Consider the following 11,916-nt stretch of genomic DNA (forward strand, 5'->3'; position numbering starts at 1 on the left):
CTGGCTCTACAACCAGGCTGGCCTGGAGCTCACAGAGATCCACCTGCCTCTGCCTCTGCCTCCTGAGCACTGGGGGTAAAGGCATGTGCCACCATGGCCATATATATTGCTTTTCAAGACAGGGTTTCTCTGTGTGGCCTTGACTGTCATAGAACTAGGTCTGTAGACCAGGCTGGCTCAAGCTCACTGACATCAGCCTGCCTCTGTCTCCCACGTGCTGGGATTAATGGCATGTGCCACCACCACCTCTAGAAATCAAATTATTGGACCCTGACACAGGGTCCTTCAGTGCTCACATACATCATCCCACTGCTGTCGTCCACCATTTCTGATGTGAACTCAGCGCTCTCCCCTAGGCGATGAGTTGCTTTCCTCTTTCACCTTTAATATCTTCTTTTCTACAATAAGTTTTTATGTGTATGAGTATTTTTGCCAGCATGTATGTCCCTCCAACACAACCTGTGTGTTCCTGATGCCCTAGATGCCAGACAAACGCATCAGATCCCCTGTGACTGGAATTACGGTTATGAGCTGTCATGTGGGTGCTGGGAATTGAACCTGGATCCTTTGGAAGAACAGCTAGTGCTCTCAGCCACTGAGCAGTTTCTCCAGCCTCACCTTTATGATTTTTTTCTCCATCTTTTATGTACACAGGTGGGATTCTGTGTTTATCTTCTTTGGAGATGACTGAGTACCTTGGATATATAGATCAATGTTTTCATCAAATTTGGAGAGTTTAGGGCTATTATTTTCTGCAAATATTTTCCTCTCCATCACTCTCTCCTTTCAGGGTTCCCATTACACATGTTAGGATACATGAGGACATCTTCGTTAATTTCTCTTTCCTTTGCTGTGACCAAATACAGAAGCAACTTAAAGGAAGAGTTTATTTTGACTCAATGTTTTATGAACTGTATCCAATTTGGGGGTTCTGTGCACTTTGACCAGAGGCAACTTGGGAGGAAAGAGTTTGTGTCAGCTTACAGGTCAGTCTCCTGTATCCCAGGATGGCCTTGAACTTACGGTGTAGCTGAGCATGACTGTGAATTTCCTCCTTTCTCAGTCTCCCAAGTGTTAGGGTCATAAGCATGCACCATCAGGCCCAATTTATGCAGTGTTGGTGATCAAACTCAGAGTTCAAACCTGTTATTCCAGCACACTATCAACTGAGTTACAGTCCAATTCTCGAAATACTTTTTGGCAGTATGCCAATATTTTTGGTGAGGAAGATTTGGTTCTGTATCAACTTCTTATGTTCCTTCTGGGTCATGCTAACTTAGGTTTAAATTTCACTGTGACATGGTGTGGTGGTTTGCATAAGAGTGGCTTCTATAGGCTCCTATGTTTTTTCAATGCTTGGTTCTTGTTTCGTGAAACTGTTTGAGAAGGATTATGGGGTGTGGCCTTGTGGAAGGAAGTGTGCCACTTGGGGTGGGCTTTTAGGTTTCAAAGCTCCTGCCCCTGCCCCTGCCCCTGCCCCTCCCTGAGCCTCCAACTTTCAAATCAGAAGCTCCTTTAAAAAAAAAAAAAAAAGATTTATCATGTACAGTCTTCTACCTGCATATATGCTAGTATGCCAGAAGAGGGCGCCAAGATCCCACTATATATGGTTGTGAGTGCCACCATGTGGTTGCTGGGAATTGAACTGAGAACCTCTGGAAGAGCAGTCAGTGCTCTTAACCACTGAGCTATCTCTCCAGCCCCAGAAGTAAGCTCTTAGCTACTGTTCTAGTGTTTTGCCTGGCTGGCTGGCTCCATGCTGTCTATCAACCCTCTGGAACGATGAATCCCCAAATTAAATGTTTTAATTTATAACTTGCCTTAGTTATTGTTATGGTTTGTATATGCTCAGCCCAGGGAGTGGCACTACTAGAAGGTGTGGCCCTGTTGGAGTAGGTGTGGCCTTGTTGGTGTAGGTGTTTCACTGTGGGTGTGGGCTTTAAGAACCTTGTCCTAGCTGCCTGGAAGCTAGGATTCTCCTAGTAGCCTTCAGATGAAGATGTAGAACTCTCAGCTCCTCCTGCACCATGCCTGCTTGGATGCTGCCATGTTCCCGCCTTGATGACAGTGGACTGAACCTCTGAATCTGTAAGCCAGCCCCAGATAAATGTTGTCCTTATGAGACTTGCTTTGGTCATGGTGTCTGTTCACAGCAGTAAAACCCTAAGACAGTCATAGTGTCTCTTACAGCACTGTGTGCCTTCATCTGTGAGATAGAGTGATAGATTAGGTTTCAGTAGTAAGACTGTGGAAAAGCCAATCTTAGATCTCACTGACCACATGTTAGATGTGAACTATTGAATGCTTCGTTTTCCTTTCAGGACCCAAGCTGACAGAATAACCCTGGCTGGGATCTGCTCTCTCTCTCTCATGAAGAAAATGAGCTGGAGGAAACACATCATTGCCTGACTCTGAAAGTTTAGGCTTGTATATATTGAGGCCTGTATACATTCCATCAGTGAAAGGTGGGTCATATGATCAAATGGACATCAGTGGAGCTGGAAAAGATATCTCCATCTCGGGATGTGTAGCAGTCACCTGGCAACCTCTGCAACAGGAAGAACAGCTGGTTCGTCAGAGCTGGGGTACCACTTACCACACAATAAGAGCACTCCTTAAAGCATTGTGAGAATGAAGCTCAGGGATCCTGAAAACTGTTCTCCACTTAATAATGGCTCGAAGACCACAGCAACAGTGATTTTCTCCTTTTGCTGTGAGTTATTCTCATTACTGGACTGGATTAACCCGACTTAATAGGAAGAAAATGGTTTGTAATTATTCCCAATATTTAATGTGGGGACAATAAAACATTGAGTCTAGGAGGGGCACAGACTTTGGAGTGAGATGGACCCCTCTTTTAAGGGCAGATAATATTGGAAAGATTATTTAACATTTTTTAAATCTTAGTTTCCTCAATGCCCAAAAGCACTTACTTGAGAATTTATCAAAGGCTTTTCATGAGGGCCAAATTAGCCTGGTCTTGTTCACCCAGTAGATGTGGCATTCGATGAATTATTGAATGCAGATTTTATTTTTTTTTCTTTTTTCTTTTTTTTTTCGGAGCTGGGGACCGAACCCAGGGCCTTGCGCTTCCTAGGTAAGCGCTCTACCACTGAGCTAAATCCCCAGCCCCGCAGATTTTATTTTTAAACACCCATTTCAAAAAGTCTGTGAACTGTACACAAAAGATAACTATAGTAGTATCGAACAATGGTCTCAGTCCAGGATATCTTTTCTACCAGGAACCCTCACAGCCTGATTTATTTTTGTGCCTCTGAACACTTCTCCATGTTTTTCTGGATTTACAACCTTGGTAAATGGTCTGAACTATTGTTCTTTCATTGGTTTAGGCAAAAATCTATCTCTCTTGCTTGAAAGCAAGCTCCACAAAATCAGGGGTCCGGTTTTCTTTTTTAAATTGTGTTCTTTTTGTTTTGTTTATTTTTTTATTAAATTATTTTACTTATTTACATTCCAAATGTTACATCACCACCACCACCCCTTTCTGGTTCCCCCCTTCCCGAGTTCTTCACCCCATCCCTTTAAATTGTTTTGTTAGTTAAAGTGTGTATGTGAGTGTGTGTTCTGTGGGCACGCTTTGTGGATGAACTCAGGCCGTCTGTCCTGGCTATTTATTCTATTTACTTTATTTTCTGAACCATCCCAGGCCTGGGGATTACAGTTGCATGCTCTACCTCGAAATTCTCAGGAGGACAACTTTGAAAGGGAGGAGGAGCTCAGAGGCTCATGCCCCGCCCAGTTTGGGTTGGACCTCCCATGTCATTCACAGGACCATGCCCCCGTTGTAGGCGTGCCCCGCAATGTTGTGGCAGCCGCGTGCGGGCGGTGTTACGTCACACGCACGCTGGCGGGGCGCCCGGGTCCGCGGCCGACGGAAGTGGGGCGTGGCCAGGCGCTAGGGCCCCGCGGCCGCCGGCGCCGCCGCCTGAGTGACCTGCTAGGCGGCCAGCGGCACTCAGCTATCCGCCGCTCAGGCAGCTGAGCGGCCACTCTGTTTTGAGGTCCTCGCCGCCCTTCCACGTCTCCCGGAAGAGCTAGCCGGCAGGTCCGGGAGCAGCCGGCTGCTGTGGCGGCCCGGGTGGGTGACGAGGCCGCGGCGTCCTCAGGTGAGGCGCGACTAGGCCGCGGGCGGGACGGCTTGGCCTGTGGGACCCGGTCTCCGCCTTTCCCGAGCGCTGTCGAGCTCGTCTTCGCTCAGGGCTAACGAAGGGGACGCCACAGCCCCGTAGGCTCTGGACACCGGGGTTGACCTGCCCTCCACCCCGACTCTGCTCCGGGGGCGCAGTGCGGTGTGTTCTCGCCTCCCGGGCACCCGTGGTCACACCGCCCGGCCTGGCGGCTGACCCCTGACCCCGCCTCTGTTTGACATCTGACCTCCCGGTGGCTTTGCACCACGGGAAGTCCCCTCTTGGAGTCTGTCACTGAGACATGAGTTCAGGCCCCAGCTCAGTGTCTACACGCCATGTGAAGGATGTGTTTTAAAGCCCCGTTAACTTTCAGATGGAAGGCAAGACATTAATTGTCTTTGGGCTTTTTTATTAGGAGAGCCAATTTTCTCTCGCTCATCACCATTTTTTACATTACACCTATATGGCCTTTTATAAGTCAGAATGCATGTTACATTGCTGTTTTCGTTTGATTTCTCATAAACTGAAACACACACCTAATGGGTTTCCTAAAGAGTGTGTTTAAACAGTTTATTCCGGACGAGGTTAGATGCGGAGAGGAAGAGGTTAAAAGATGGGTTTGCCACTAGACTTCTAGACTTAGATTCCAGCGTCTGAGGTGCCATCTAAGTTCTGGGATCTTTCTAAACAATATGCATGTTTGTTAGTTCCTAAAGGGCATTGCAATTTACCACATATTGTAGCTGAGAATGTATTTCGTGATACTGTTTGCACAACACCTGACGTAGGGATGAATTGCTTCAGTAGTGTTTCCAGAAGTGCCAGTGTGGGCTGGATTCGGAATTCATCAGTGAGCAACCAATGCATTGTTTACCCACCCACTCCCCTTTCTCCAGCCAAGAGAGACAGTTTTAAAACAACAGTGAGAACAACCCGAAGCAGTGTAAGGCAAAAGAAGGGCCAAAAGACCTAGCATGGATGGGAAGGAGGAACAACTCTGATGTCAATTTAGTGAAGAAAGCCTAAGCATTGGCTACATAACAGTTCCAAGCTGAAGGAATGCTGTCCATATTCAACCAACATTGTCCACTTTGTAGCTTACTTGTTTTACTTCATTGCCTTGACTTACGTGGCAACCTGTAAGGTGCGTGTATGTGTTGGTTGAATACATAGTTTATACAGCCATTTTTTTTTTAAATTGAACTCGCTCAACATGCACATGGTAGGTACTAAGTATTTAGGTTTCTGAAAATATACTTTGACCTACCTATGCTGCATAAGTAGATCATAGGAGTGCTTCACTTTAGCTGTAATAATCAAGTGGGGTTTTTTGTTTTGTTTTTCTGTTTTTCTTTTCCCAAGTTCAAATTTCAGAGACTTTTTATGTAGTTATGCTGAATTTTGCCAAGCAATTTTTTTTTTTTTTTTTTTTTTTTGCTATTTGAGTCCTGTATGAATTTGTTATGACATCCATGAAAAAGTATCGTAGGCCGGAAGGAAAATCAGTAGAAATTGATTTTTCTCACAGTTCTAAGTCCACAGTGAAGTATTACCTAGGTTGATTTGTTTATATCATCATCATCATCATCATCATTTTATTTACTAGTTGTGTGTGTACTTGCAAATGTGGAATATGTGTGGCCAGAGGACAACTTTCTTGAGACTTCTGCCTCATTCCTCAGTGCGTTCTGTGGATTGAATTCATATTGTCAAGCTTCAGGGCTAGGGCCTGTGCACCAGCTGATTTCTGAGGATTTTCTTCTGGCTTACAGATAGCTGTCTTCTCTCCTGTTCTTACATGGTCTCTCTTTATGACCATTTGGGTATATATCTCTTCTAATACAGATGTCAGTTTAATTTAAATTATATCTTTAAAGACCCTGTTTCTATTAAGTGACGTTCTGAGGTCTTCGGGTTTGGAATTTGGTATGTGAATTTTGGAGTACCGCACAGTCTGTAACATGTTTTTGCTATGTTAAGATTTGCCCTTTGTTGAAACAATAAGGGAAACAGTAGTAGTTGTAATAACAATAGTGGAAGCTAGGAGAGAAGTTTTCTGTATGCCAAGCTTCTCAAAAAATCTTTCCCCCACTATTTGATCATAAGACTGTTCTGAGTTACATGTGTGACGAGCTCCTGTAGCCACAAGAACTTGGAAAGTTCAGATGGTAGTCAATTTGTTCACAGAAGTTTGGGTTTGCACAGCACAGACCTATTCCAGAAAATACTTACAAAAGCATTCCAGAAGGAAGTGTACTTGCTGTTCTCCATTTTCAGCTTCCACATGGTTTCTCAGCCTCTAGTAGTAATTTGTTCAAGGTTGTCTGGCTAGAAAGAAGCAGGTAAGGATTTTAACCCAGGACTTTTCAGATTACAGTGATCAAATCCTGTCCTTTGTTTTTTTAAACAGGTTCATCAGTAGAATTATTTTGCTACCATCATGTCTTGGTTCGCCGATCTTGCTGGAAGGGCTGAAGATCTTTTAAACCGAGTGGATCAGGGGGCTGCAACAGCTCTCAGAAAGGAGAGTACCAGCAACACCTTTTATAGCAAAAATACTGACTATCCTGAACTTCACCAGCAAAACACAGATTCAACTTACCACACTGGACAGAAAGCTAACTATATTTCCTCAGCTGCTGATAACATCCGGCATCAGAAAGCCACGATCATAGCTGGCACAGCAAATGTGAAAGTCGGATCCAGGACAGGCGGAGATGCCTCCCATCCCACTGAACATGCATCTGTCCCTAGGCCTTCATCCCATTTTGTTCGGAGGAAAAAGTCAGAGCCTGATGATGAGCTGCTATTCGATTTTCTTAACAGTTCCCAGAAAGAGCCCACTGGGAGAGTGGAAATCAAGAAAGAGAAGGGCAAAGCACCTGTGCTCCCAAGTTCTCAGTCATCAGCTGTCAGTTCTGTCACCACCAGTGTAACCACCATCAAGGCCACTGAAGAAAATTCTGGGAGCCAAAGTCCTGGTAGTTAATCAGTCCTGTTTCTTTCAGAATCAAGTAGATTGGATGTGTCATCCTAAGTTAAAATGTTTGAATAGTGTTCTTCATTCACTGTTACAGGATCTCTCCCTATAGGTATAAGAGAAGGATCTTTGCCAGTGTGTGGTGTAAACAAGGACAACATTGTCTACCACTAGTCAATACTGTCTTAGTGTTTCAAGGCTAGCCTGATCTATAGAATGAGTTTCAGGATAACCAGAGCTACACAGAGAAACTGTCTTGAAAAACCAAAATGAAACAAAAAGAAAGAAAGAAAGAAAGAAAGAAAGAAAGAAAGAAAGAAAATTAGTTTGACTCCAAAAAAGAATTGAAATCTTAATATAATTTTTATACACTACCCTACAGTTCTTTTACAAGCTTATTTATTAAATAACAGATTTTTTAAAGTTATGCTTTCAGTGGTAAATACATTCTAAATTTAATTTTGATTTTTGACTGGTGAATTAAATTTTTCTCTTAATTACAAATAAGAGATTTTCATACTTTTATGATTTTTTAAGTTTATAACTTTGTGATCAAATAAAAAACCTTTTTTGTGGGGTTGGGGATTTAGCTCAGTGGTAGAGCGCTTGCAAGGCCCTGGGTTTGATCCTCAGCTCCGGAACAAAACAAACAAACAAACAAACAAACAAAACAATGTTTTTTGTTTTCTTGATCTAATGAAGATCGATCTCTCTCTCTCTATATATATATATACATATATATACATATGTATACATATATATGTGTGTACACATATATATACATATATATACACATATATATATGTGTGTGTGTTTGTATATATATATAAATAAAATATACCTGGAGGTGTGTGGGTACACATGTGCTACAGAGGCATGTAGGGATCAAAGGATGGTTTGAGGGAGTTCTTCTGTCATGTAGGTTCTGAGATTTCAATTCAGGTTGTGAGGCTTGGCAGCAAGAGCCTCTGTCTGCTGAATCTCTTATCTTGAGGACCCTAACTTTTTTGGGGAAAAGTCTTTCTTTACTTATTTATTGGTATTTAGAGACAAGATCTAGGACTTGTGATTGTTCTAGTTCTGTAACTATAGCACTCCTAAGGGCTAGGATTACTATTACTGGCCTGGATCTCATTGTGATATTAGTTTTGAGAAATATTCTATCCCAGACTGCCTTGACCTCGCAAGGTCAACCTCCTAAGGGGTGGGATTATAGTGTGTACCGCCACACCTGGCTTCTTGTGTTTCTAGTTTGCATGTACTCGATTCCCAAAGGCACTGAGGCACCATGTTATTACTTACTTATCCAACCTTGTGGAGAATCCCCTTCTGCCCATATAATTTAAAAAGTAAGTTAATTGTGAAGCTAAAGAAATGGCTCAGTGCTTCAGAGCATTGGCTGCTCTTACAGAGGACCTGGGTTTTGTTCACAACACCCACATGGCAGCTCACAGCTGTCTGCAGCCCCAGTTCCAGGGGATCAAGTCTCTTCTGGTTTCCTTTGGCACAGGGTATTTATGAAGTGCACATACATACATATAGGCAAAATACGTATACACATTAAAAAACAAAATAAGTTAAATGTGAATTTGCACTACACTTAGTTAAAAACAAGATAGATTTTTAACTGAGTAGGATCCTTTGGCAAGACATTTTGGATTCAGCTTGGATGTAAGGAATTGCTGCGACCTGTTGAATTAGTCTTCTTGGCTTGACCCCCATACCTGTTCTGTTGTGACGTCTTAGTATTTTTTCAATGCTGATACTTCTACCCTGCTTTTTTCTTTTCTTTTTCTTTTTTTTCTGGAGACAAGGAAACTAGAAGTTTAAATTATCTCTGGCAGCCAGAGGCAGGTGGATCTCTGTGAGTTCCAGGTCAGCCTAGTCTACCAAGTGAGTTCCAGGCATCCAGGGCTGTTACACAGAAAAGCCTGTCTTGGAAAAAAAAATCTGTCTTCTTCCCAGAAGTGTTTTACACTCTGTCCTCTTTCTTCTAGTGTGTCTAGACATTGAGGGTCTTTGTAGGTCTGTAGACTCTTGTGAGAATACATTTTCATTAGAAGGTTATTGGGATCCAAACTGTAGCAGCCAACTTACCAGAAGCCAGTGACTGTTGCTTGCATAGTGACTGTGTTACTGTACACAAGTGTACTCTTGTTTTACAGAAGTGAGTAGCTCTGATTCTATGCCGGAAGGTCATAAAAAATCCACAGAGGAAAGCACAGTATCGAATGCTACCAGTGTGGAGCACAGCTCTGCACCTAGTGATGGAAGCATGTCCCATGAGCTGTCTAATCTCCGACTGGAGAATCAGCTGCTCAGGAATGAAGTCCAGTCTTTAAATCAGGAAATGGCCTCATTGCTTCAGAGATCCAAAGAAACTCAAGAAGGTAGGACCTTAATGGGGCTTGTGAAATGTTATTTTCTGGAAATGTAGGGTCTAAATTTAGAAATAGAACCAGTTCTTATATGAGCATAAAATAGAATCTTGGCTAGTTTAAATTCTTAAGAAACCACGAAATTAAAAAAATATAATAATGATGATAGAGTATAACACTGTAGTCTAGGCTAACTTTAGACTCAAAGCAGTCTTGACTTTCTGTTTCAACATGATAAGTACTGAATTCAGTGTATAAATTATTAAATTTAAGAACCAGTAGAAAACATTAATAATCCTCTAATTATTTGATTTTTTTTATCCTGAACTTTAAAGAACTATTTCATGAATCAAAGTTAAGGTGTGTAAAGTGCTAGACACTAGTAGGCATGGTCACAGTGTTGCTGCTCCAGGTACCATAAGTGAACAAGGAAACCAGTGTGAATAATGCCTTCCAGAAATGTGCAGTTACATGATCTGTAAGTAGAAAACCCTCTAATACATCAGACATGATTAATTTTTTAAAAAGTTGGGATCGGAGACATGGCTCAGTATTTAAGAGAGAAATTGGCTGCTCTTCCTGAGGAGCTGAATTCTGTTCTAAACACCCACATGGTGGGACAAAACCATTGATTACTCTAGTTCTAGGGGATCTGATACCCTTTTCTGACCTCTAGGGGGCATGTGGCATGCATGTGCTGAATAAACATACATGCACATAGACTCCTGTACACATTTAAATAAATAAATCTTAAAAAAAAATAACTTTGGGTCCGTGGTGTGGTATTGACAGAGGGGGTGTGAATATGTGTGACTGAGGAGAGAGGAAAAGGGACAGGAAATGTTTATCCTGGTTCCTGGGGCCAGTGAGAACAGCCAATTGAACAGTAGGAAGTTTTATTTGTTTTTGGTGGCAGACTACATACATCACTATGTATACCATGAAAAGATGTGTTATTTGGCTTGACTTAAGACATTTTTATTTTTTATAGAATTAAACAAGGCAAGAGTAAGAGTTGAAAAATGGAATGTTGACAATTCAAAGAGTGATCGAATAACTCGGGAACTACGAGCCCAAGTCGATGATCTCACTGAAGCAGTGGCTGCAAAGGACTCCCAGCTGGCTGTCCTCAAAGTGCGACTGCAGGAGGCTGACCAGGTGCTGAGCTCCCGCACAGAAGCACTGGAAGCTTTACAGAGTGAAAAGTCACGGTAGGTAATCCTGCTAGGCCAGAATTGTATTAGCTGGAGTGTGTGAGTATGATAATGTTGTTTGCCAAGATGAAAAGATGAAGAATCATCCTTTTAGAAGTTTACAGGAGGGATGATTTTTTTTTTTTTTTTTTTGGTTCTTTTTTTCCGGAGCTGGGGACCGAACCCAGGGCCTTGCGCTTCCTAGGCAAGCGCTCTACCACTGAGCTAAATCCCCAACCCCGAGGGATGATTTCTTATAGAGTGGAAATGTGAGTGATTAAAATGGTCTCCTTTTTTTTGACCCTTCAGATACATGGTTAGCAAATTGTAAATTCAAGAGTATTTGAAAAGCATAGTGCCATCCATTGTTAATGTATGGTATGAACTTATATTTGGCTTAAAAATATTCTGTTAAGAATTAGTTTTAGGGGGTTGGGGATTTGGCTCAGTGGTAGAGCACTTGCCTAGCAAGCACAAGGCCCTGGGTTCGGTTCCCAGCTCCAAAAAAAAAGAATTAGTCTTAGACTCTCTTTGTTTGACTAATTTATAGATGCTCTATGAATTATGGTACCTGGTTGCTTGTTCCCTGTGGAAATGTGTTCTTTCACGTGATGCCTTTTTTGCCTTTTTTTTTTTTTTTTTTTAGAATAATGCAGGATCACAATGAAGGTAGTAGTCTACAAAATCAAGCTCTGCAAACTCTTCAGGAGAGGCTGCATGAAGCGGATGCCACTCTGAAGAGAGAGCAAGAGAGCTACAAACAAATGCAGGTTAGAAGGGGGACACTGGGGGTTGGGGATTTAGCTCAGTGGTAGAGCATTTGCCTAGCAAGCGCAAGGCCCTGGGTTTGGTCCTCAGCTCCGAAAAAAAAAAAAAAACAGAAGGGGGACACTGTGTGTGTTCTCTTGGTCCATCGTGACAGGGGTATGCCTCTGCACTTCATAGCACCTCAATTCATCAGCAGAATTTTCTGTGCGTTTTGTCAAACATAAACCTGCATGTTTGAAAAAATTACCTTAGTCCTTTCTAAATTATTATTTGAAAGAAAGTTAAAATGGTTACTAGTCATCAGAGCTGTACATCTGTCAATCAATTTGGTTGTAAGTCATTGCTGTTATTTCAGTAAGTGCTAGTCTGTGACATCTTATTTATTTTTATTTACTTAATCTTGTATAGTTCTAGTTTAACCTGATTCATTTATTTCAAGAGAAATATTT

The 11,916-nt window shown here is 42.3% G+C and overlaps 1 protein-coding gene across 1 annotated transcript in view; it reads left to right on the forward strand.

The window, feature by feature from the left end:
• Positions 1–3,908: 3,908 nt before the first annotated feature.
• Positions 3,909–11,916, forward strand: part of Golga5 (golgin A5) — a 28,161-nt gene continuing 20,153 nt past the window's right edge. The window contains exons 1-5 of the mRNA NM_001033065.2: positions 3,909–4,127; positions 6,559–7,129; positions 9,294–9,518; positions 10,498–10,717; positions 11,346–11,469. Coding sequence (NP_001028237.2) covers positions 6,589–7,129; positions 9,294–9,518; positions 10,498–10,717; positions 11,346–11,469 — 1,110 coding nt within the window. The 5' untranslated portion in view covers positions 3,909–4,127; positions 6,559–6,588. The remainder of the gene's footprint in view (positions 4,128–6,558; positions 7,130–9,293; positions 9,519–10,497; positions 10,718–11,345; positions 11,470–11,916) is intronic.

The sequence above is a fragment of the Rattus norvegicus genome, chromosome 6 (assembly GCF_036323735.1).
Source record: "Rattus norvegicus strain BN/NHsdMcwi chromosome 6, GRCr8, whole genome shotgun sequence".
NCBI lineage: Eukaryota > Metazoa > Chordata > Mammalia > Rodentia > Muridae > Rattus > Rattus norvegicus.